Raw genomic sequence first — 25,201 nt, 5'->3', positions numbered from 1 at the left:
GTGTGAAATTGTGAATTGAAGTGAATTTTAACACACATTAACACTAAAGTGATAAAAAGACACTCAAAATGAACGAAATTATGACTAATGTGAAAATGGGCGGCAACCCCTTACCCTTGGAATTTTACTAAAACGATGGATGGATAAGTAGAAAGACCCGAATAGGAGAGGACGATATCAGAAAAGTGAACAACTTCTTACCAGCTTCTTATTTTTAGCTTTGGACTTATGTCAAGAGCCAAAAGGAGATTTGCATTAGAAAGAAGGGTTCTCATCTCCCTCTTTCATATCTTCCACTATCAGATATAGATTCTCCCCGTCCCTTTTTTCTAGCGCTGCTTCCTCACATTGCACCTTTGCATCCTTTATTCATATGTCAATAAAATCGATGCACTTCAGAATGGTTTGGAACGAATCGTCCATTGCTCAGTTACATGGAGCAATAGAAAAATAACAATTAGATGGGAGGAAAGACAAGAAGCGCTACATGCTTCCTCATCTACAGATAAATTAAATTCTTAGTTTTACGTATCTCAGGTTGTCAGCACAGTCCTACTAAGAAAGACTTCACAACAAATTCGTACTTATGTCTTCTCTCGGGGATCCGAGTCAAAATTGATAAGTTGTTTTTCTCTGTATCCGCGAGGTCAGGTTTCACCACCTTCACCTTGCTCCTTCCCTGATTCCTTAAAGGCAACTTTTTTCATCCTTCATTTATGTGTCCTTCTAGCCCTCGACTGATGAGGTTCACTATTTGAAATATTAGAATCCAACCAGCTTGGTGAAATATAAATGATCCTCTATCTTTGGGCGAATAGCTAAAGAGAAGATATTATTCAGAAGTCGCCCAAAAAGGACAATACTTATTCCATGGAAGATCTAGTAGACATCCACCAGTTCCATTTATGCGTTTGGATGAACTTGCGTTGGACAGAGTCCTAGATAGCCAAGTGCTTCAACTAGTGTCTTAGGGAGGAGGTAGGTGAAGCCCATAACAATATGGATGAAGAATATGGAAAAAAAGTTTGTCGGTGGTTGGTGAACCCTTTCAGTGGTCGTGGAGCCATGCACTTACACTTTTGAACTAGAGGAATGATTCCTTCTAGTCCTCTGTTCGTTCTTGGGTCACAGAGAAAGCCATATCTCTAATTCTTGTTGTAATATTTTTAGGCTTAGGGTAGAGGCCTTCAATCTAGAAGCCAGGGAAAGATGAAAGAAAAATGAAAAGAAAGAGACTTACTTGGTACTCTAGAAAGGGAAGAAAGATGGTGATGACAAAAGAGTATTCGAGATCTTTTTCTAAAAATGGTTAAATGAGATTTACTTAATCCCTGCCTCATATAATGGATGGAGGCATCTTTTCGTATTTCTGAATCCTTTATATGGGCATGTCTCATGTTTCCATCGGTGAGTTAGATCTCAAAGAAAGGGAAATGACGTGTAACCTTGAGAAGGACAAATCACATGCTCTAGCCTTAAAAAACTAAACTCGATTTATGGGGAGCTTCTGATAACATAAGTGGATATCCAATTCGGTCTTGAGCAGATCTGGATCTCTTCCTCATGCTTACTAGATATCTAGGGATGCGCTTCCCGAATCCTCCCCTTATTAGGTCGGTTATAGGATTCCTTTCTTAGATAGAAATCTTTATACATGTCGATAAGGCTTGTCTAAAGATGAAACCGACTTTTTCAGTATGTTTCCTATTCCAATACAAAGTGATTTCGTTCTTTGTTACCTTCTCTCTTGGATCATGACTAACTTGAACGTATCTCTCACCGCCAAATTTTTCTACATATGAGTGTCGAACATTTCCTTCCGGATCCATTATCTCGGTGTCCGGATCTCTTTCAATTTCCCACTCTACTATAAAATATTACAAAAAAATCTTTGTACCCATAATTTTGGCTAATTAAGACAAGAATGGACGTGTATTGTGCAAGACATATGCGTGTTGATACAGAATTACAGATAGATATGCATTTATTATGTGCATGTATCCATAAATATATATTGATAAATGAAACTACTGTATAGTAGTCCAAATTTTAAAAAAATGTTGTATAGTTTAGATTATGTGATAGCAGGCCTAACCTAATGAAAAATTGATTGTGGCGGGATCCTCGACTCAAGGGAGGCGGACAGAAGATGGTAGGTAGGAATTAACGGTCAAAGGGGTGGGTCCACTTCCTATCATACGGATACGGTTTTGGAAGAATGCAATCAATAATTTGAGGGGGCTGGCAATGGCGCCGGCTCTCTTTTCAATTTTTAGAAATAATTTAGTTATTTCCTTTTTAATAATATTACATCATACAGAGACTTTTTCAATTTAACGGTGCTCAAAATGCTTAATTTTCGCTGTCTTCCTTCCTTCCATGGCTTAGAGCCATTTCCAGCCTCTGATCAGCTTTCCTGCTTCTGATCTGAAGGTGATTTTTCAATTATCCTATTATCTATCTTCCTTTCTTTCCCTTTTCTCCTTTTCCGATTCAGTTTCCTTTTTCTTTTACTTTCATACACCACTTTGGTAGTTCAGGGGGGATTTTGTTTTTATGTAATTCTCGATTTTGCTTCAATCTCTCCCCCCTTTTCTGTAGTAGGTTTTTTTGTTTTTTTTTTTTCCTTTTAAATTTCGCAACCCGCATTAATTAATAACCAATTTTGATCAATGTGACTGCAAATTTCTTATCTACAGGCTGGTAATTGAATTTGCAGGCTGTCCCTGGTTTGAGATCGAGCCTTTCTTTCCCTTCGTTTGATTTAGAAGGGAAAGAAAGTGCATTTTTGAGGGAAAATTAATCTCATTTTCAGTGATTTGCATGAAATGAGTTTAGTTTCTGGTGTCGTTTCGAGGCAAGTGTTGCCTGCATGCGGTAGCCTTTGTTTCTTTTGCCCTGCCTTGAGGGCAAGGTCCAGACAGCCAATCAAGAGGTACAAGAAGATCATCTCCGGTATTTTTCCTCGAAACCAGGTTAGAATTCTCTGGTTCACGCATGATTCTAATTTATAGAGATATGGAAATTGACATTCGTCACTGAATTGACATGTGTATTTCTGTCCTGCATTTTTGAAGTCAATCGATTAAACATTGCTGTTGCTCCCTTTTTCTATTGAAATATTGAGCTGATTGGAAGCATTTTAAGTTGTTAGATCATTAAACTACCAGCATAATGTGTATTTTAATTTAGCAAGTATATGTTTAATTAGAACCACCAACTGATAGCAAACCCGTCTGGATTATCTTATTGATGATATTTTTGTTGCTTTTATAATTAATCCGAACAAGCATTATGCAAGTTAAACTAGAACTTGGAATGAGTGAAAAGCTTTTTCTTCCAACTATGAGTTGTACATACGTGAGATAGAAAGGAGGGCCATTGGGCACACGTGAACTGAATATAGTCCACTTCCTGCATTAGTAGAGTTTCGAACATTTTTTTAAATTCAGAATGAAACCATTTTCCGTGGTTCCATGTGGAATTTGGACATACTTTTCCTGTTTGCGAAATAGTTTGTGGGGCTTAGGTATGCTTTTTGCTACCTTTGAATGATTTAGATTCCACAACACCACTGCACCTTTCTTTCTATTCACTAAGTAATTGAGATCTCCAGGATGCTTTGGATTCTTTTAGCAAGCACACAATGTATATATATGGAGTTTTGACTTAGTTATTCTGCGAAGTGATTTACTTATATCAACATCTGACCTTGTGGATTCTTTATTTGTGAAATATTGAATGGCAGGCCGATGGGCCAAATGATCGGAATATCGGAAAACTATGTGAATATGCTGGGAAAAACCCTCTTCGCATCCCAAAGGTATTGTTCTTTTGGATTCAGATTATATGAAGTAGGATCAATATGAGCTTTCCCATTTTCTTTAAGATTTTGTGCCTGTTTGTGTGTTCCTAACTTCTTATATTGGCATTTCGCAGTAAGTTCACTTGCAATTAGTTTTGCTTTAATATCGTCACTTTCAAATAACATTTATCATGAACTTAATTACCTGCACCATCCTTGAATCATTCTCATATTTTGAATGATCTCTTCTCTCTAGCGGCTATAGTGTTTTACCAGACAGTCAAAAGTTTTGCATCAGGAGTGCTGGATTATATAGATGAATTATTCTGAAGCTTAGAATGCTAACAATTATTTGTGAAGTTAAGTTGTAAAACTTACAAAAGTGAGTCAACCGCGCAGGAAGAAAGTAATTTGAGTATTAATCCTGTTCTAAAATTATCTTCTGCTTGTATACCTTAAGGGCTCTTCAATATATGAACAGTGACATCTAAAAATGGTCTTTGTCATGTGAATAGTAAATAGTAATAGTTGCTTTATCTTTGGAATTACATAACTTTTTCTTTTTGCTTTATCTTTGAGTACTAATCCTGTTCTAAAATTACCTTATGCTTGTATACCTTAAGAGTTCTTCAATATATGGACAGAAACATCTAAAAATGGTCTTTGTCATGTGAATAGCAAATAGTAATGATTGCTTTATCTTTGGGAATTACATAACTTTTTCTTAATTGCACGAGAGAATAGTTAGATGAAAAAATCATATCTGAAACTTACATGTTTTAAACAAAATGAAGTGTCATTCTTTTGTCTTTCAATTCCATTAAAAAGTTGTAAACTTATGTCTCTTTTGTGCATCAACACATGATATTGTTCTGTTAAAATGGCTAGAACAATAAAATTTAGAAGAGATAAAAGAACAATTCAAGTCTTCTTATTGTTCATAATATCATTGGACTTATCCTTTTATGCAGTTCGTAAAATTTTAATCTGAACATCCATATCAGAAGACATAAAGAGCTGATTAGGAAATGTGCAATGTTATTTCATTAATTGATGCTGCAATTTTGATGATCAGATCACAAATTCTCTTGAACAAAGGTGTTACAAGGAACTGAGGAATGAGAACTTTCAATCAGCGAAAATCGTGATGTATATCTACAAGAAATTGTTGACTTCTTGTAAAGAGCAATTGTGAGTTCCTGCTATGTTTGGACTTTCTTGTTATGTGTGTATCATTTAAACCCATAACATTCACACTATTTCTCCATTTGTTTAAGGACATCGTTTGAAATTTAGGTGCACAAATCTTTGCATCAAGTTTGTTTCATCAAAGATTTTTTAGTAATTTCCAAGCCAATAGATAGTTGTCTCTGGTGTCGCACACGTCTATTAGATTTTTTTTTTGGAGGGGGTTGCTTCGTCAGTAATCAGAACTTCAACTAATTTGTCTCTTAATGTTGATAAAAGAAACTTTCACAAAGAATTTGGTTTCTTCTTAAGCTTGCTAGATTTGGTATAATTGGCAATTCTTTACAATACAGAGAACAAATTATGCTCTAGTATTTAGAAGAGCAAATAAATTTTCTATTTGAGATTTCAAAATTTGTTATCCAAAATTGCATTCTCAAGAGCTACGTAGTGTTGTTTTGTCCAAACCTATTGCTTATCCATCTCTCTACAGCTATTGTTAAAGTCAACTATTCATATGGATCTCTTCAAGTTTTTTTTTTTCTTTTTTCTCTAGCTTTCATTCCTTTTCTTCTTACCTCTCTACATGCAGCTACTTTTACGATTAGAGATGATTTTATGACTTTGCAGGCCTCTATTTGCAAGTAGTTTATTAAGCATTGTTCATACTCTATTCGATCAAACGCAGCAGGATGAATTACAGGTTATAGGATGTGAGACTCTTTTTGACTTTGTGAATAGTCAGGTTAGTGCTATCAATGGAATTTTTTTGAACTATTGTGTTCAACTCTGATTGCAAGTCTTATTAAGATTCTGGTCTCCCAGTGGGAAACATCAACCTCATACCATCTAAACAAATTTTACAGAAAGATGGAACTTACATATTCAATTTGGAAGGATTTATTCCTAGACTCTGTCAATTAGCTCAGGAGGCGGGAGAAGAAGAGAGGGCACAAAATCTACGTTCAGCAGGGCTGAAAACACTTTCTTCAATGGTATTTATTCTTTCATAAATTTTGTGTTTTGGAGTATGAATAATTAGTTATTAATCACAAAATGTATTAGTGCTACTGTACGTAGTCCAAGGAGAGGGTTTTTTCATTCATCTTTTGAGCATATTATTCAGTATGCGAGAGCTATTAATTTTTTTTTTCCATTTACTCTTTGAAAATCTACAATTATAGAATTGTATATGTTTTCTTTAGGAAAAGTTCTGAGCAATATAATCGTAGAACACTTTGCATTTCTAAGTCTATGGAACTAGTGCAGTGGCAAAATCACTGATTTGTGACTTAATATTTAAGTTGCAAGCAAATTTTGTGTTAACTTCACAATTTTATTACCTATTGATATGGTGCATGGGTTCCAGTAAGACTACCTTTCTTCCTTTCCCGTGTTGTTCTATATCTGGTTATTGTCTTTATTTAGGTCGTAATAATATTCAATGCTGTAATTTCATTAAAATTAAAAAAGGAAGCTTGTACTGTTTATTTGTAGTTACATAGGTTATAGCATATCAGGCATTAGAAAGTAGAGTAAATTGTTTCATGTGATGGTTTTCCTCAACTTGATGCAACCTGTCATTATTGTGGAAGTCATATAAAACATATACGGGTTGCTCATATTATCCTAATTTATAATGTTTCAAAACTTATCACCTCACTGCACCTACTTGATGGAGTTGAGGTTGCAAATGTGGACATTTACCTCTAGTACTCATCTAAACCATATCGACAATGTCCCGATACTTTAAACTCAAGGGTCTTGGTTGACTGCCTTAAAGCTTGCTCCAGCATATTCTAGAGCATGGAAGAGATGCCATTGCTAAAACTTGATTAGTTTGACACAAAACAGATTTGGTCAAATTGTTATTGTAATTTGGATATATTCTTCAGTATATTTCTATTAGGAATCAGTACATGAATATATACAGGAGAATATGTTCTAAACTAGGAAAGGAAATAACTAGATTTTAATCTAATCCATGTAGTCAACCTATCTACAACTATATATTCTGTAAAACTTCCCCTCAAGCTAGAGCATAGATATTGATCATGCCCAACTTGTTACAAATACAAAGTGACCCAATATCTTTGGAACACATCAGCTAACTGGCTCCTTGTTCCAAAACATGTATAGTTGCACTTGATCCATCCTCTAGCTTTTCCCGAATGAAATGATAGTCCACTTGTATATGCTTGGTTTTTTGATGAAACACATGCTTCACGTCGCACCACATTTTATTGGTTTAAACTAAACAAACCTCACCAAGTAAGTGATACAAGTTCACAAGTGGTTTGTGCCATAGCTCTGTGATCAGCTTATGTACTTGACCGGGCTATTACACTCTACTTCTTACTCTTCTAAGAGATGAGATTGTCCCAGCAAAAACACAATAACAAGTAGTAGACCGCCGATTTGTAGGAGCTCTCGCATAATCAGCATTTGTGGAGCCTTTTAATGTGTGGTGACCATGATTTTGATAAAAGATATCACATCCTGATATCTCAGAATATGACTAACAACAATGCCAATGTGAGGTTTTAGGAGATGACATGAAATGACCCCCAACAATATCAGGATGACTTATGGTGAGATAGTAAACTTTCCAACAATTATGTATACTTTTTAGGATTTTTAAGTCTCTAACTTCAGCTTGTAACTATACATTTGGAATCATAGGCGTATCACAAGTCCATCTAATAAGTCTAGGCAATATTTCCTTTGCAATGAGCATATTCCCTTACAACTAAGAAACTTCAATTCCTAAAGTATTATTGCAATGGTTCTAAATCTTTGTCGGAATTCAAGTTCCAATGGATGCTTTCAAATTCTTGATCCCTGCTTTATCACTCCCAATAATCATTATACCATCCACATATGCAACTATTAAAATGCACCTAGAACTAGATGATGGAAAGAAAACAAAGTGACCATATACACTTCTTTGTATGCCAAACTCAATCGCTGCATCACTGGATCTCCAAAAACAGGCACAAGGAGATTGCTTCAATCCATACAAAGAGATTGCTTCAATCCATACAAAGTCTTTCTTAACTTACTTTTCCCGACTTCTGCTGAGCAACATACCCTGGTGGTTTCTCCATGTAAACATCTTTATGTAAATTACCATGTAAGAATGCATTCGTAACATCAAATTGATGAAGTGACCAGCTATAAGTAGCAGTCAATGAAATGAACAGTCGGACAATGGCAAGTTTTGCAACTGGAGGAAAAAGTCTTGGAGTAGTCTGCCCACTGAGTTTGAGCAAAACCCTTAGCAACCAAGCGAGCAATAGAACCATTGGGATTCATTTTAATAGTGAAAATCCATTTAAAGCCACTAACTCATTTTTGTGGAGGAAGAGACATGAGATTCCAAGTATGATTATGCTCTAAAGCGATCATTTACGTTTTCATAGCAGCATGCCAACGATTATGAGTCAATGCTTTAGTAACATAAGTGGGAACAACCAGAGTCTAAGGAGGCTACAAAAGACTGGAGGAAGGTGATAAAGCATGGGAAGATATAAAAGAAGACAGAGGGTAACATGGGAAGATACAAAAGAAGAGACAGGTAAGTACAAGTACATTTACCTTTACAAATGGCAATAGGAAGGTCAAGACTAGAGTGTGACGGTGGTTGAGAATTGAAGACGAAGTAGTAGGTGCGGGATCTTCGTTGGGAGGTGCAAAGTTTATATCAGGTCTGACAAGATGTTCCTCAGAAGAATGTTGCACATGATGAGAATAAACTTGGTGAAAACAAGGCGTGACGAAGGAGGAACCACCTGTCTACTTAAGAAGTGTAATTTGGATATATTTAGTATATTTTTATTAGGGAGCAGTACATGAATATATACATAGAATATGTTCTAAACTAGGAATGGAAATAACTAGACTTTAATATAATCCCTATAATCAAGCTATCTACAGCTGTATATTCTGTAGCAGTTATAAAGCACTTTCAAATTCGCTCCAAGTAGCTTTAAGAGCCCACCTTAGGACTGGCTTGCTGTTTTAAAATTGTTACACCTAAACGAAGTAAGTCCCCTGTTCTCTGAAAATGGATTCAAGGCAATTCAATTACTTAAGGAATGTAAGTTTGGGTTCATTGTATTTACAACTACAAGATTTCTCTTCATTACATCTCCAGGATCTGTTCATTGATCATATGCAACCAGTGAAGCTTTTGGAATTATAAATAAACCATCATATTTGATTTACATTTGTAATGTTTGCACAAAAATGTATACATTGTTTCAAGAATTATACTGTGAATTGCTCATATTTTTCATATGTAGGTTCAATTGATGGGTGAACATTCTCACATTTCGTTGGACTTTGACAATGTAAGCAGATTCTTTGACTTAATAAATGGTAGTGTGTGCATTGCTTATTTCATGCCTCTTGATGAGCTTTATATAAATCTTCTCAGTCCTGATGGTGGAAAGGTTATCATTTGAAATCTATTTCGCTTCTTTTATTGAGCAGGGTTTACAATTATTGTAATTGTTCACTCTCTGGATTCTCATTGCATCAGTCCAATATGGTTTGATGCATTTGTTTCACAACAGTCAAGACAGTTCTTTTTTCATATTCTTTTTCTGGTTAGAGTAAAAGAAGTGTGTGTGTGTGAGAGAGAGAGAGTAAGCCCTACAATATAGCCAGGGTTAATGGGCTGAACACCTTTCTTTCTTCATTGAACCCCAGTTTAATTATTTTTCCTTCTTTTTAATCTCTAGTGTCCAGTAGGGTATCTTCTGTTAGTTTTGTCACTGACAGGGCACTTGTATTTTAGGATATCAAATTTGACTAGCAATTTATAATTTCTTATTAATAAATAATCATATCAAAAGTTTATGGTCAATTAAATAAATCTTGCATGCAAATAACTAATTAAACTAATCTTGCATTCAAATAATTGAAGTTACTGCATTTTGTGCCAAGGATAAAGAAGCTTAAAAAGGTGACTAAAAAGCAAAAACACCCAAAGAAAGAAAGAGAAAAACAGTAAGCAAGTTATAATTTCCGAGCATGCTCAAATCCCTGCCTTTGGCATAACGCAACTAGTGAGGGTATTCCTAGAAATGATCATGTCTCTATAAAATGGTTTTCAAGCTGGCCTCCGAAGAAAGCACTGGATATGAGTGTTCCAATGCATGTTTTAAACTCTATATAATTAGTGCAACTTGTACCATAGAACAGTGGGCCTAAAGAAGATAAGTTTTTCGTCTACATACTGCTATTAGAAAAGCCTGCTCGTGTTTTCTTTAAGTAACAAAAATATATAACTCATTTTATTTCAATTCTGTACTTCCATAATTTAAAGAATCTGCAATAATATTTTTAATACAGATTGTTCAATATTGATTGATGTGTGTTATTTATCATTATACAGATTGTTTCAGCTGTCTTGGAAAATTATGGCAGTCCCAAAAAAAATTCAGAGGCCCCTGACAACAACAGGGAGGATCCTCCTCCTAATAGGTGGGTACAAGAAGTGCTAAAAAATGAGGGTCATGTGATTCAAAACAGTCAACCAGAGGTCCAAATGAGCATTCCTCCTTGGAAAGCAATTGTTAATGAAAAAGGAGAAGTAAATGTTACAGTGTAATCTTTTGGCTCAACTTTCTATGCATGCAAGTATGTGATTTTAGTAATTTCCTTTCAGAATTGATCATTCTCTTATTTGGCAGTGAAGATGCAAAAAATCCTTCCTTTTGGTCTAGAGTGTGCTTGCATAACATGGCACAGCTAGGAAAGGAGGCCACAAGCATTCGCCGAGTCTTGGAATCATTGTTCCGCTACTTTGATAATACAAATTTATGGTCTCCTAAATATGGTCTGGCCCTCCCAGTGTTAAAAGATGTGCAACTTTTAATGGGTGATTCTGGTAATCAAGGAATCTATCACTTCATTTCACGATTGAGTTCAATACTAAAGTTTGCAATTTATTTTTTCTATAATATTAGTTGGAATTTGATAAATAATTCCCTTTCCCAATTTCTTTTTCTTTTCAATTTTTGAAGGGCAAAATACACATGTTCTGCTGTCCACATTGGTTAAACATCTTGATCACAAAAATGTCTTAAAACAACCCAACATACAGCTTGACATTGTCGAGGTTACCACATCTCTTGCTGAACATGCACAAGTTGAGTGTTCTGTAGCAATAATTGGTGCAGTACGTGATATCATGAGGCATTGGCGGAAGAGCATGCATTGTTCAGTTAATGATGAAAAATTGGGAGCTGATTCAAAAAGTACAAATGAAAACTTTAGAGAAGCAGTGGATAAATGTCTTGTGGAATTATCATATAAGGTCGTGCTCATCTCTATTGGTGCTTGAATCAATTTTACACTGAAAAGATTTGTGGCTAATAATGGACCTGAAAACACTTGTTGGATGCTCTATTAGGGTGTACTCCTTTTTTTTCTCAGTTTTCACCTAAAAGTTTTTGTTGCCATTTTATGACTAGTTGCTTCTAGTTATTTAAAATGATAACTGGATTTTATTGGTCCACAGGTTGGAGATTCCGGCCAGATTCTTGATGTTATGTCCATGATGTTGGAGAGCATTTCTGCTCCTACATTAATTGCCCGAACAACAATTTCTGTTGTTTATCGTACTGCTCAAATTGCAGCTTCAGTACCAAATTTGTCATATCAAAACAAGGTAAGTACTAAGTAATAACGCATGGCTTTTGTATTGAGTTCATTGTATACTTTTATCTCTCTAGCTCATCCTACTACATGTTTCGTCATCTCTTTTTCAGGCATTCCCTGAGACTTTATTTCATCAGATACTCCCAGCTATGGTCCATCCTGACCATGAAATACGACTTGGAGCTCACCGAATCTTTTCTGTTGTTCTAGTTCCATCTTCAATTTCTCCTCGCTCATCCCCAACTAATCCTGACTCAAAGAAGGGCTTAAGTCTATCACTTTCGAGAACTGTCTCAGTGTTTTCTTCCTCAGCTGCCCTTTTTGAGAAGTTAAGGATGGAGAAAACTTCCAAAACAGCAAATAACTGCCAACATGACAAAGAAACAGTCGTTCTTGAGGCTGGAGTCAAGAATGGGATGCTGAATAGGTTAAAATCATCATATAGTCGAGTCTACAGTATGAGAACTCCTAATGCACCTTCGATGGAAGATGAAATTTCTGAAAGTGCTCCGAATAAGGAATCCGTAAGTTATGGCATTTGGATTTTCCTGTTTATTTTTATGTCATAATTCTTTGCATAGTATTCCTACTTAGGTGTTAAAAATTGAAAGTACTGAATTTTATGAATACTGAAACTATTAAATCATAAAATGTTTGGTATCACAAAAAATTAGAGCACTACATCTAATCGAATTAACCACTTTGTCCAACGATTTTATGTATGTAGGCAGTTTCTTTTTTCATTATTAATAATTTAAAGATATTCTATGGGTATATTATTGCTCTCTATAAATGTTCTAAAAAGCCCTATAATTGAGCATTTTCAGATATTTATATTTATCAGTTTTGCAAATGTTATCTTAGTAAGAACTTTTAAATGTTGTGCAAATAGCTATTGTTAAATAGTATTAAAATAAAGCATTACTGAACTTTTTAATTTTGAGGTGCAAAGAACCATGTGATGATATGCCCCATTACACTATATGCTCTTGGCTTAAATAGTGTGGTAGCAGTAGAACTTAGAGGTACACAGACATTTCCATGATAGTGCTTGTCACCTCACCATATCAATATGGTCCTTTTGGTGTTCCATGGGCAGTTATTCAGTAGAGGCTTACAAAATGCAAGTATCGTTTTTATCATATGATCCCTTTCGGATTTCTTCTAACTTGTGGAAACTTTTTTTGGTTTTATATTGTTGGGTATACATCCCAAGTCCCACATTGGAAAGATTCAAGGGAGTTGCATAGTTTATAAAGAAGTTCACCAACTACATTAGTATGAGGCCTTTTGGGAAGGAGCCCAAAAAAACAAATCCGTGCGGGCTTGGCCCAAAGCGGACAATAACATACTAATGGTGGAGCTGTTGGTGAACTCGTGGGCCCAACACATGGTATTAGAGCCGATGGTTCGGCTGTGAGAATGTGCATGAGATCTAAGGAGATGTGGAAGGCTCTCAGTGTGACCTCGCGGTGGGAAATCTGTGCTTGGTGCCTTGTGTCGAAAGTCTTCCTGATATTGCGGTGGTCAGGCGGCGTGTTTCGCGGGTTGGCGGCGGTACAAGATGATTAGACAGATTATCGCCGAAGGGGAGGCTTGTGGTCCTTGGTCTGAGGGGAGGATTGTTGGGTATACATCCCAAGTCCCACATTGGAAAGATTCAAGGGAGTTGCATAGTTTATAAAGAAGTTCACCAACTACATTAGTATGAGGCCTTTTGGGAAGGAGCCCAAAAAAACAAATCCGTGCGCGGACTTGGCCCAAAGCGGACAATATCATACTAATGGTGGAGCTGTTGGTGAACTCGTGGGCCCAACATATATTTGCTGGGATATTCTTTTTACTCCATAAAGAAATTTCTTAGAAAATTCGCTTTTTCTTCATATAGGAATTCGTAAAGCTTCAAATAATAATAGATACTTGAAACAGTTAAATTGTATCATGTATAGAACTGAAGTCAATCAAGGCTGTAGAATTGAATTTTGGGTTGGCTTAGGATTGCAAATGAGTTGAGCTACTGGTGAATTGTCAAAGCTCTACTTAATAAAGGATTTCTTGAAGTTGGTATTGATGTAATTTGACATCATACTCACTGCCGGATCAGCAAGAAGGGGTTAATTATAACAGAAGCTGCAAGTATCGGAAACTAACAGTTCAGCCAGAAAGTATAAACAGCCATTAGGTTTTTATGTACAAGGATAGGGACATTTTTGTTCATTAGGTTTTTAAATATTTTTTACTTCCATAGTATATTATATTTTGTTTCACATTATTTATGATGTAGTTACTAAAGCATTGTCATGCATAAAGCTGTAGAAATGATCAAGTATTGATAAACCCATTGAAAATCTTAAACAAATATTGTAGATATTTTAATTAGTTTTGAGAAATTCTCAAATAGCTTTTGAAGTAATTGCAGTATTCCACACGAATGTTCTTTTTAATAAAGATGTAACAGAGCAACTGTTTGTTATAAATCCATAATTGGGTTTTCTCCACGAGATTCTTTTAACTCATTTATCTGTATTCATCAACAAAATTCATGCCTTGATCAGGAACCTATGGAACAAAGAAAGCAACATCATAGTTCTTTTTACATCTCTAACAAACTAGCATTTGAATGAGACTGGATGAAGCTCCGCTCAACTTGTTTAGCGAAATAAGCCAAGCTTTAGTTTATCTGATTCATGATCAATTGGAATTCGACATTCAAACATTGTCTGAACTTTTCTTGTAGTGGCCCTAAAGCTTCAATTTATCTTGTCCACAAGTAGAGCCCTAGCTTTAGGCATCATGCTATCGCATCTAAGCAATGTTTTTTCTTGCAGCAGATTATTGCCCGCTATAAACTATTATTTCACAATTGGTTGTTATATGCTGGTCCTATTTTAGTCCATGATAGACATGTACTTGAATCTTGTATCATTTTTAAACTTCAGGAGGCTGGTTCTCTAAGGTTGAGTAGCCATCAGATTAGTCTTCTGTTGTCATCAATTTGGGCACAGTCCATTTCTCCTGCAAATACACCAGAAAACTATGAAGCTATCGCTCATACATATGGCCTGGTATTGCTGTTCTCTCAAGCCAAGGTAATTGCTTAATGATGTCACAGGATAATATTTCTGAATGTAAATTGTTGATTAGAGCCTTTTAGAGATTTAAATTCTTTTTTTCTTTTTCCCTTTTTCTGCTCACCATCTGTAGTTTTGTCTGTCAATAAGATTTATGCATGTTTTCTTTCTTGTTTTTACATGAAACTTTCAAATTGATTTATCATGGTTGACATTGACAAATTATCTTACAGGCCAAGTCTTTCTTTCCTCTTCATTGGCCAATTTCAATAGCTAGAAATGTATTTTTGTATATAGTTGCTGCTGGCTGCTTCATAATCTGAAAGAGAACGTGATTGTGAGATGGGGTATAATTAGTTATTCCTAATAGTGTCCTATATGGGTGGTGAGCTGGAGGGTAGAGGTGGAATTATAAGGGGTATTTCTAGGAGGATGAAAGAAGGATGAAGTGGGGAGAATTTTATTGTTGTTTGGCTCTTAGGTCTGTTTTTTTAGTAGAGTGATCCAATATTTCAACTTTGTTGTTCCTCTATTTCTATAATTTCTTATTGTGATATCTATCAAGTTTTCAAGTGTTACAACATATAAATAGGTTACATAGTAATTTAATTTAAGAGACGTTGACAAACAACTTTAGTTCTTCTGAAAATTCTTCGAAAAGGATGTAAAGTCATGTCTTTTGAAGATAATAATTCATTCCACAGTTCAAATCTAATTGCTGGATAATTTTTCAGTTAGCAAATCAAGCTCTATCTTTTATTCTTTTCTCTTGTAGCGGTTGCTTTATTAATTTACTGTCTTTTGTCACAGAATTCTAGTCATGAATCTTTAGTTCGAAGTTTTCAGCTGGCATTTTCCTTGAGAAACATTGCTCTTGCTAGAGGTAAGTTCTCCAAATTTGTTCAACTTGCAATTGTATGGATTTTACGTATGAGTTTTGGAAAAAAAGAAAAAACTAGTAGATGGGTTCTGTCATGGTTAATTCACTCATGGTAATTTGGTTTCAAACAAAATATCATTTTGGCCAGAACTAGAATGTCCACTTGGTTTACATGATTCAACATTGTAATAGAATTTGAACTTTGAGGTTGACAATTTTATAGGGAACAGGATAATGAGAATATGGGTTATTTGAATTTAGACGACACGCTGTTTCAGTTTGGTAAGCGAATGGGAAAGTTTCCTGACACTAACTTCTAACCCGTTGATTCCTTTCTCGATAGAGTTTCTTCTCCTGAAATTCCAAGCAATCAAGCTTCTATTGCCTCCAATCCATTGCGCAGTGGCTTTTCAGACAGAGAATAATTCACACAAATGCGCGAAAACAGGAAAAAAGAACTTCATTGATGAAATCCCAGACCTCTAGGATCAGGAATTGATACATAGACAAGATTAATGGATGAACAATCAGTGCATTAACTAACACACAAGGAAAAGATAACGGGAATGAACAAAGAACAAACTCGTTTCCCCGACAGGGCAGTTCTTTCTCAGCTGAAATCCGAGACCCAGAAAATAGAATTCTCCAAATTTGCCTGTCACTAGCTAAACCCTTTCATATATATATAACCAACACTCCTCTTCTCTCCAACAAACTCCAGCTAAGCCCAAAAACCACTTGTCCCCTAATTCCCAAATTACCCTTTATTCTCATTATCCCCTACTCTATTGCAATCAATGTTATGTTCCTATCCTTTTCTTCAATGTCACATGACTCACATCTGTTCTTGTCGACTTTCTCCCCCATTTTCATTTCTAGATCTAGTGTCCTTGCTCCTCTTTCCTTTCTCTTTAGTCATGAACAACAGTCTTTGTCAAAAAGCACTATAAGACATCAAAGAATTAAGATCTGGTTGTTGAGTGCATTCCTAACTCTGTCTGTGAATGCTTGCTTTCTGGATGATCACTAGAGCCTCCTCCTTGGATTCACCACAGCTGTAGCAAGTAGTTGAACTTGTATGTCATTAGCGGATGCACTAATTTCAAAATTATCAGACATTTGGGAAGTAAATGCCATTTTAGGGTTTCAAGATGAAGATTACAACAACAACAAAAAAGCCTTAGTCCCGAACTGATTTGGGGTTAGCTAACATGAACTGTCACCCGATCCTTTCTTGTATGATCACACATCCATCACAACATTCGCATCTCCGCCACCACCATCTTATGAATGTGACAGTGTTTCACTGCCCAATATTTCGTACCATATAACAATGCAGGTCTAATTGCCATGCGGTAGAATTTTCCCTTCAATCTATTAGACATATCGGGGTCGCAAAGAAAACTCGTAACACTCTTCCACTTCGACCAACCAGATTTAATCCTATGAACAACATCTCCATCCACTTCTCCATCCGTTTGAATAATAGACCCTAAATAACGGAAGCAATCCAAGCCCTGGACAAGCCTCCCATCCAGGGTGATTGTCCCTGCCTCCCTCCTTTTTTCGCCGCTAGACTTACACTCCAAATATTTCGTCTTACTTCGGCTTAAAGCCTCTAGATTCCAAAGTTTGTCTCCATAATTCCAACTTCCTCTCCACGCCTTCTTTCGTCTCATCAACCAACATAATATCATTTGCAAACAACATGCACCATAGTATACCGTCTTGAAGTGAACTCGTTAATTCATCCATAACGACGACAAAAAGAAATGGACTAAGTGCGGAACCTTGATGCGCTCCAATCGTAATAGGGAACTCTTCAGTCTTCCCAACACTGGTACGTACACTCGTGCACGCTCCCTCATACATGTCCTTTATGAACTTATATACGAACTTATAGATGACCTCCCATTATGGTGTACAGCAGGTAAAAATGACCGGTCAACGCTCAGTCAACACGCCACCTCATCTTTGACCGGTCAAAAACTCAAAAAAATTCAACCACTTAATGTGAAATTACTTATATGCCCTTATCTCTCCATCTATTCATCTTTTTCCCTCCATTTCTTTCTCTCTCCTCAAATTTCTCTCTCTAACTCCTCTCTCTCTAACCTCTTTCTCTCTCTTTAAACTACTTTTACGATATCTACAAAAGGAAATAGTAGAGGTATTGTTGAAATCGATTTATGAATAAGAAAAGTAAAGGGTCAAAATCACATAATTCCTCCTACATAAGTATCCACCAGAACACCAGCCCCACCTGATACAAAATTAGCTCCATCTGTAAAGTGGTGACTTCCAAGTTGAAGAAATGGCGGAATTAAAGGCAACTTCAAATACTCAGCTGTAAAAGACCAAAAACTAAGGCCAATGAAGAGTATTAATATTAGAGTCTTAATTTTAAATTGATTCTTACCAATATAATCAGGAATTACACCGTCAGAGAACCTTTCGGTTGAAGAACGTTTGGCCGTAGGGATAGAAATTAGTCCGACCGACAGCATTTTTGAGATGGTTATTGTTGCCGGAATCAAATATAGAATCTCCAAAGATGAATCAGGCAACACCAACACGATTCTTTGCTGACAAAATGCTTCTTTGCCTACAAGATGAGGTGAGAAGAATTGCATAGAAGAACAAGAAACAGAAATGGACCTTCTGATTTACCATGTTTTAGCTGTTGAAGTGATGTTATTTGGTTGGAAGAGCTTGATATTAAATTATGATAACATGGTTCTGGAAAAACCAAATAGATTTTATTTTATTGTGTTTTCTTTGAAAAAAGAAATCCCTTAAATGACCACTTTTGTGAGCTTCAGACTATTCTACACCACAAGGCTTGAATTTTTGTTTGCTGAGTGACAACTGAATTTTGAACATTTTCACTAAGTCACTGATTTAGACTTTGTTACATTTGGTGACTATTATTACATTTAATCTTTTTGAAATTTTACTCATTTGCGAAATAGAATTGATAAGAGTTTGATTTTAGAGAGAGAAAGAGATTAGAGAGAGAAATTTGAAGAGAGAGAAAGAAATGAAGGGAAGAAGATGAATAGATGGAGAGATAGGGGCATATAAGTAATTTCATATTAAATGGTTGATTTTTTTTTTAGTTTTTGACCGGTCAAAGATGAGCTGGCACGTTGACTGAGCGTTGACCGGTCATTTTTACCTCTTGTACACAATAGTGGGAGGTCACCTATAATGAAGGTTGTACACCAAAGTGTGAAATAGGGCAAAGGTTGTACACAATTCATGAAATTTACCCATGAAAACCATATGCAAATCTTTTTTCTTATTTCGGTAGTGCTCCATTAATTGTCTCATTAGATGAATGGCCTCCATAGTTGATCTTCCCGGCATAAAGCCAAATTGGTTTTCTGAGATCTTCACCCTCCTCCTTAGCCTTTGTTCGATCACTCGCTCCCAAAGTTTCATAATGTGACTCATTAGTATGATTCCTCGATAGTTGGCACAATCTTGGAGAAAAAAATATACATCTAGTGAAAAAAATATATGGGGAAGAAAACCATATGATTTCTATTCTTTCTTTTTGACATTTTTACGTTTTTTACTCTAAAAAACATGGTGCCGCCAATTTACTGAAGGAGAATCAGTAAACAATAAAAGCTGATTTTTCTTAACGTGACTTTAATTTAAAATAATGTGTAAGCAAGATGGACTCTCTTGTCTTGGAGTGCCTTGTTTCAGGCCAAAATTACCTTTATTTGAAATCAAATTATAGTGTTATGAGTTTTATGTTGCCCATTAAATTTTGAGGACAGTTCTGTTCTAACTTCAAAGTTTTGTTACCATCAGTCAATTAATCCTTTTTTTTTGCATGATTTTGACTGGAAATTAGTTATGTATATGCGTTTAGAATAAGGAAAAAAAAATAGTATCCTAACATCAAACTTACAACAAGTTTCGCTCTAATTCACCTCTCTTGTATCTGGCATGGATTGGTATCTTCCGGATGAGATGAGCCAATTTCAGCCTGAACCTTATGTGTATAGGTCAGCCATAAGATTTATAATTTGTCAATAGATCTTTTGTTATGCTAGATGGACCACTGATGTGGTTAATGTTGGTGATTGAATCTATGGTAAGAATTGTATGTGTTTTGTACTTACGAGTCCAAACTCTAGAAAAGCCCTATCAAGAAGTTGTTTGGCATAATTAGATTATAGGCTTCATTACATAACCTCTTTAGGTTTGACCATCATTAATCCGTATTTGATTTTGCTTATTTTTTTTGAGAAAAATAAAATAACAGAAGTTCTATTTCAGTTGTTGAGTACTGACCAGTTTTCACTTAAACCCAAGCACAAACAGAAAAGAAAAAAAAAAAACGCTAACAGAATGTTTTATAACTGCTAGCATGTTATTTCAGTTTTTTCTCTTATGTTTTGTGTTTATGAATCATTTTTTTTTTGGAATTTTAAGATTTTATTTGACTATATAAATGGAAAAAATCTTAAAACGCTAGCAGAATATTTCATGAAAAACATAAGAAGTCTTAGGGGTGTCATAATTGAATATCAAAATATATTTTTCTTTCAATTGTTTGTGAAAACCGTGGTATGACATGCTAATATAAAGATTATTGTTTTGTGGGGTGCGATATGTGGTGCCTGCTGCGCATCAAATAGTCACAGAATATAAGTTAAGTTAACTAATAGTCTACATTATGGCCTAAACCCTACATATCTCATCAAGCAATAATATTCCAATTCAGTTGCTCCGAAGATAATCACATTAATTAAAAAGAAAAGAATCAAAATTACATATTTAACTGCCAAAAATTAGACATTAGGATTACAGCGAAAAATGGTGCAAAATTTAAGATTATTGAGTTGAGTAGCACATTACAATCTTTCATCATGTTTTCTGGGGAAGTACAGAAAAAAAGAAAAGAACTTTGGTTTGGCCTTCTTTTGACTTGCAAGCTGTGATTTTTTCTTAACAAATCACTACATTGTGTTTCTATTTATTGGCAAGTTATGGTGAAACCCTTATGGGTGTCAGTCTGTTTAGATGGCATGATATATTTGTCTGACCTTACATTTCAGCACTGACAGATGGGCTGATGGTTTTACCATCATTTTTTAACATGAAAACACAAGATTTAACTTGTCAAGCAAAAAAAAAAAAAAAAAAAAATTCAAGTTTGGTCAACAATAGTTTTCCCCCTTTTTTCACGCATAAAAGAGCAGGGAATGACCAAGTTAAATTTCAGTCTAATCAATTGATGTTAACTCCTCAAACTCATAACATATTTTATTTTCATTTGGCAGGGCCACTCCCACCATCACGCGGAAGATCTCTCTTTACTTTAGCAACTTTGATGCTTTTATTGTCATCAAAAGCACAGGATATTAATTCACTTGTCCATTCTACCAAGGAGCTTCTTACAAGAAAAATGGCAAGTCAATTGATGCAAATGAAATTGCTCTTACATAGATTTACATTAAGTAGCTGAATTAAAATATGCCCACCATAGGGATCTTCGATTTCTTTTGTTTGCTGACAATTCTTTTATTAAATGTTTGCATGTGCCCTTCTTGTGGATGAACTTTATATTTTTTTTGTTCTGTATCAGGTTGATCCAGAATCATTTCGGGACTAAGCATTTGTTGTTGTTTGTATCAGGTTGATCCATTTCTGCACTTGGTTGATGATAAGAAGTTAAAGGCTGTTCCTGATCATCCTTCGAGTATTTATGGATCTAAGGACGATGATGATTCAGCATCAAAATTTCTTTCAGAAATAGACATCACTGGGGAGCAAAGCAGGGAATTCTTTGCATCTGAGATTATGAAGAGCTTGAATTTGTCAGACGTAAAGCTTTTAATCGAGTTATTCTAGTGTTATGGGTTTCCTTTGAATTAGTTTACTGTGTAGCCACTAATGACTAATGATCTTGTCTGCAGTCAGAATTTTCCAATACTCGTGAGCAGCTCATGAATGACTTTGTACCTGATGATGTGTGTCCATTAGGAGGCCAGTTTGTGGATACCCATACTGATCAGGTTTTTTTATCCTTTTCTAGAACAAAACGAGTTACAAAGGTCATTCCCGCTCTTTACTTTTTACATTTAATGCTGATCGAGGCTATTTTATTATGCAGAGTGGTCCACTTCCACTTGTCACTGCAGATGAATTCTTTTCAGATTCTTTAGATGTCCAGGTCAAACCTACTAAGGAGTTGGTCTTCCAAAATTCCAAACTTTTGAGTGTCAATCAAATTATAGAATCAGTATGTTACCAGAGCCCTAGTTTGTTAGTTTCAGTTTATTTTCTCATTGTTCTATTCAAAATTTATATTAGCATACTACTACTCATTCTTGAACTTTGTCATTTATGTATAGTTGTTATAGACTGTCCATTGTTTTTGCACAGGTGACGGATGAATCACATCAAGTTGGAAGAATGTCTGTAACTGCACCTGATATTACTTACAAGGAAATGGCCCTTCACTGTGAGGCACTTATATCGGGAAAGCAAATGAAGATGTCTAATGTGATGACCTCCCATGTCAAGCCAGAAACTTCTTCTTTCTGTCAGCAGGATCAAAGCAACAAGGCAAAGAAGGTGAATTCTTTTTACCCGTCTTGTGGTGTTCAATGTGATGCTTTGGTTTATGATTTTCATAAATTTATTTTGTTTCAATGTCAAAATCAGGAGGCTGGCAGTCCTTTCCTTGACTTGGATTTCACTCTAAATTCACACACACTATCCACTGTGACTGTTCCGATGCCATGTGGAGCCGTGTATCAACAGCAACCCGATCACTTCAGGCTGCCATCGTCAAGCCCTTTTGATAACTTCCTGAAAGCTGCTGGTTGCTGATTGTGATAAAGACTACTTACTAAGCCAGGCAAGAAACTCGATGCTTAAGTTACGAAACAGTTGAAAACCTGCTGAGATGCGGTGGTTTGTTTAGCTTTTCGTGTCTTGTTTTCTGCAATTTTTTCATTTTTTATTCTTTTGTGCAGCAAGTGTTCCAAATTTTCCTGAATGTACGTACATGTTCTTCTGATCAAGCATTCATCTCTTTATGCCCCAATCTTAATCTGTATGTTATTCTATCCTGCAGTGCAATGTTTGCGGTGTGTAAACTTCAAACTTGTGATCATACATACAACTAGCTATAAACCTGTATTACATTGTTATAATGAATGATGTGCTATGAAAAGTATGGAAATGGTTAATGTTATTTTTAATTAATTATATATAAAATTTTGTAATAACTAAGTAATATAAATCAAATAGGTATAATATTTTAAATCAGAATGTCATTTATTTTGAGTGTTGCACAACATTATGGCCTATGCTCAAGCTCTAGGGCAAGGGGACATGCTTTCCTATATAGATCAAACGGTAAGGGAACATTCCTATAGGTGTTTTAAAGGTTGTCCCATATGCTCATAATGCATCATTTAGTTTAAAAGACCAATTTAGGAATTCTTTCTAAATGAATTTACCATTTTTTTTTTTTAAGGATGCCTCTTTTGTTCCACTTATTTATGAGTGATAAAGTGTTGCAACTTTTATGATGATAGATGGAATAGCAATCTCAAAAGAACCGAACATAAATAAAACAGGAATTTTTATTAATGTATTGTAATTACAAAATAAATAAGTAAAGCAAAATACTTTTCAATCTTCTTGCAAGATCAAAAATCAGATGAATGAAATGTTGAGGTATAGTCATAGAGTCTCTTATAACACACTTTTTCATCATCCTCCATAATAAGTTGGGATTCTAGAGCTCTAGAGGATTATAAAACAAATTTCCAAAGCTCAAATTGTAAACAAAAGTATAGACTGGACAAAACACATGTTAAATGTGTACATATACCCAAAACATTTTATTTACTTATACTGAACAGTTCCACTACTTTTTTTAATGTCGGGTTTTTTGTCGTTATCCATCTACTTGCACGTGGGAGGACGGAACTTGCTCTCTTGAGATATAATTTATAATTTACGTAGCGCCTTCCATATTTCGAGTATCCAAACATGTACAAAAGTTCAAATCAATTAAACTATACAAATCTAAATTCAACAATATATATACGAATCATACCTGGAATATGTGTGCTAAACCATTAGTTGTTATGGAACGATGCTATCGATCTTTCCTTTGCTGAAATTCTCAAAACTTTTCTTTTCTTGAAGAACCAATTGTAGCCTTTCCCATGGTCCTATGTGTCTCCTCCCAAGCAACTACTCCACATGAAAACTCATCAAACAGCTTAGGAAAGTCAGTGAAATCGATGATATTATTATCGACCGAATGAGATGGATCAGTAACGAAGAAGATGTTATGTATGACTTACAACATCCCATGAATACTACATCACCGTCTTCTTCGTCATCCCAATTTGTGTTCTCGAAAGCTTCATATATTTATTTATGAGTTATGCTTCGACTTCCTCCAAAGTACATATCTTCCAATCTATTCTTCTTCTTTAAATCACTCATCCTTTGCAAACCTGGTTTCATATCACCAAATCTCAACATGGTGATAAGTCCGAACTCACAATCTTCAAATTTTAGTTCAACTCTTTTGCCGTTGAACCACATCTCTCTATATTTTGGTTTAAGTGGACTAATCTATCTAGTTGTTACACCATGACATATGAGAGTAGATAATATGCACAATTTCATATCCACCAAATGTCCGAAACAACTCAATCTGATTTTTTTTTGACAATTTACTCTTCACTTTCTTCATTACCTCCAAGTCATCCTTCACTTTCTTAGAAGAATCCTTTGGTTGAAACCTTCACATTATAAAAAAATGGCATTTAGTGTAAGGGAAATAAGAAAAACAAAAATACTTTGTAGTTAACCCAACTGCGAAAACAAACAAGTTTAAAATATTTCGCAGTTGAAACAACTATGAAACAGATAATAAAACTACAAAGACAATTGTCTTCGCAGTTTCGGCAATCTCTTCGCAGTGTATGAGAGTACGAAGGTACTCTTCCACTCAATTGTTTTTGCAGTCATGAAAAACCTTGCATAGTGGAAGCAACTGCGGAGGAAATTCAACCGACTGATATGAATTTCCTCCACAGTTGCTTCCACTGTGGAAGGTTTTTCATGACTATAAAACTATCGAGCTGCTGAAATAAGGGTATTTCTACCATATTCAATCATTCAAATACATCCCAAATAAGTTTCTAATGCATAAACATACTACTGAATATAACTCTAATGCTAAATCATACTAAAAACTATAACCTAAACCCGTAAACCCTAATAAATCCCAAAACTTACATGATTTCTTGTTATTAGATGCAATGAGATTGAAACTTACCTACTCTCCGACCTTTACCATTGAATTTGACGCAAAAATTCATCAAAAATCGCAACAGTTGTTAGTAGCAAAAATTGCGTTTAGAGGTGTTTGCAGTTGCTTCGCATAACAACTTGTTCGCAGTTCATGGTTTGAATTATATAGTAAGGGTATTTTGGAAAAGTTAACAATGAAAGTGTCTAGTTTGGTAATATGTGTTGTAATAGGTCTAAAAATATAAACAAGCTTCTTAATTGAGTGAGTTTTGTAAT

The 25,201-nt window shown here is 35.3% G+C and overlaps 1 protein-coding gene across 1 annotated transcript; it reads left to right on the top strand.

The window, feature by feature from the left end:
- Window positions 1-2,249: 2,249 nt before the first annotated feature.
- Window positions 2,250-22,838, top strand: LOC136209023 (protein SEMI-ROLLED LEAF 2). Its single transcript, XM_066000365.1, has 20 exons — window positions 2,250-2,433; window positions 2,700-2,975; window positions 3,749-3,823; window positions 4,881-4,996; window positions 5,624-5,738; window positions 5,860-5,988; window positions 9,298-9,345; window positions 10,395-10,606; window positions 10,693-10,889; window positions 11,026-11,318; window positions 11,523-11,672; window positions 11,773-12,186; window positions 14,602-14,751; window positions 15,544-15,616; window positions 20,917-21,044; window positions 21,272-21,460; window positions 21,553-21,651; window positions 21,750-21,878; window positions 22,022-22,213; window positions 22,304-22,838. The coding sequence occupies exons 2-20, from the start codon at window positions 2,829-2,831 to the stop codon at window positions 22,469-22,471; spliced, it is 3,024 nt and encodes a 1,007-aa protein (XP_065856437.1). The 5' UTR covers window positions 2,250-2,433; window positions 2,700-2,828; the 3' UTR covers window positions 22,472-22,838.
- The last annotated feature ends 2,363 nt before the right edge of the window (window positions 22,839-25,201 follow it).

This window comes from Euphorbia lathyris, chromosome 10 (assembly GCF_963576675.1).
Source record: "Euphorbia lathyris chromosome 10, ddEupLath1.1, whole genome shotgun sequence".
Taxonomy (NCBI): Eukaryota; Viridiplantae; Streptophyta; class Magnoliopsida; order Malpighiales; family Euphorbiaceae; genus Euphorbia; species Euphorbia lathyris.
The sequence above is the reverse complement of the archived record's forward strand: the minus strand, read 5'-3'. Positions and strand labels throughout refer to the sequence as shown.

Excerpts from the sequence above, each read along its gene's own strand:
- LOC136209023 (XM_066000365.1), top strand. The coding sequence starts at position 2,829 with ATGAGTTTAGTTTCTGGTGTCGTTTCGAGGCAAGTGTTGCCTGCATGC. Across the intron at positions 9,346-10,394 it reads TTTCGTTGGACTTTGACAAT|ATTGTTTCAGCTGTCTTGGA; the intron begins GTAAGCAGATTC and ends ATCATTATACAG. Across the intron at positions 21,652-21,749 it reads TGGATACCCATACTGATCAG|AGTGGTCCACTTCCACTTGT; the intron begins GTTTTTTTATCC and ends TTTATTATGCAG.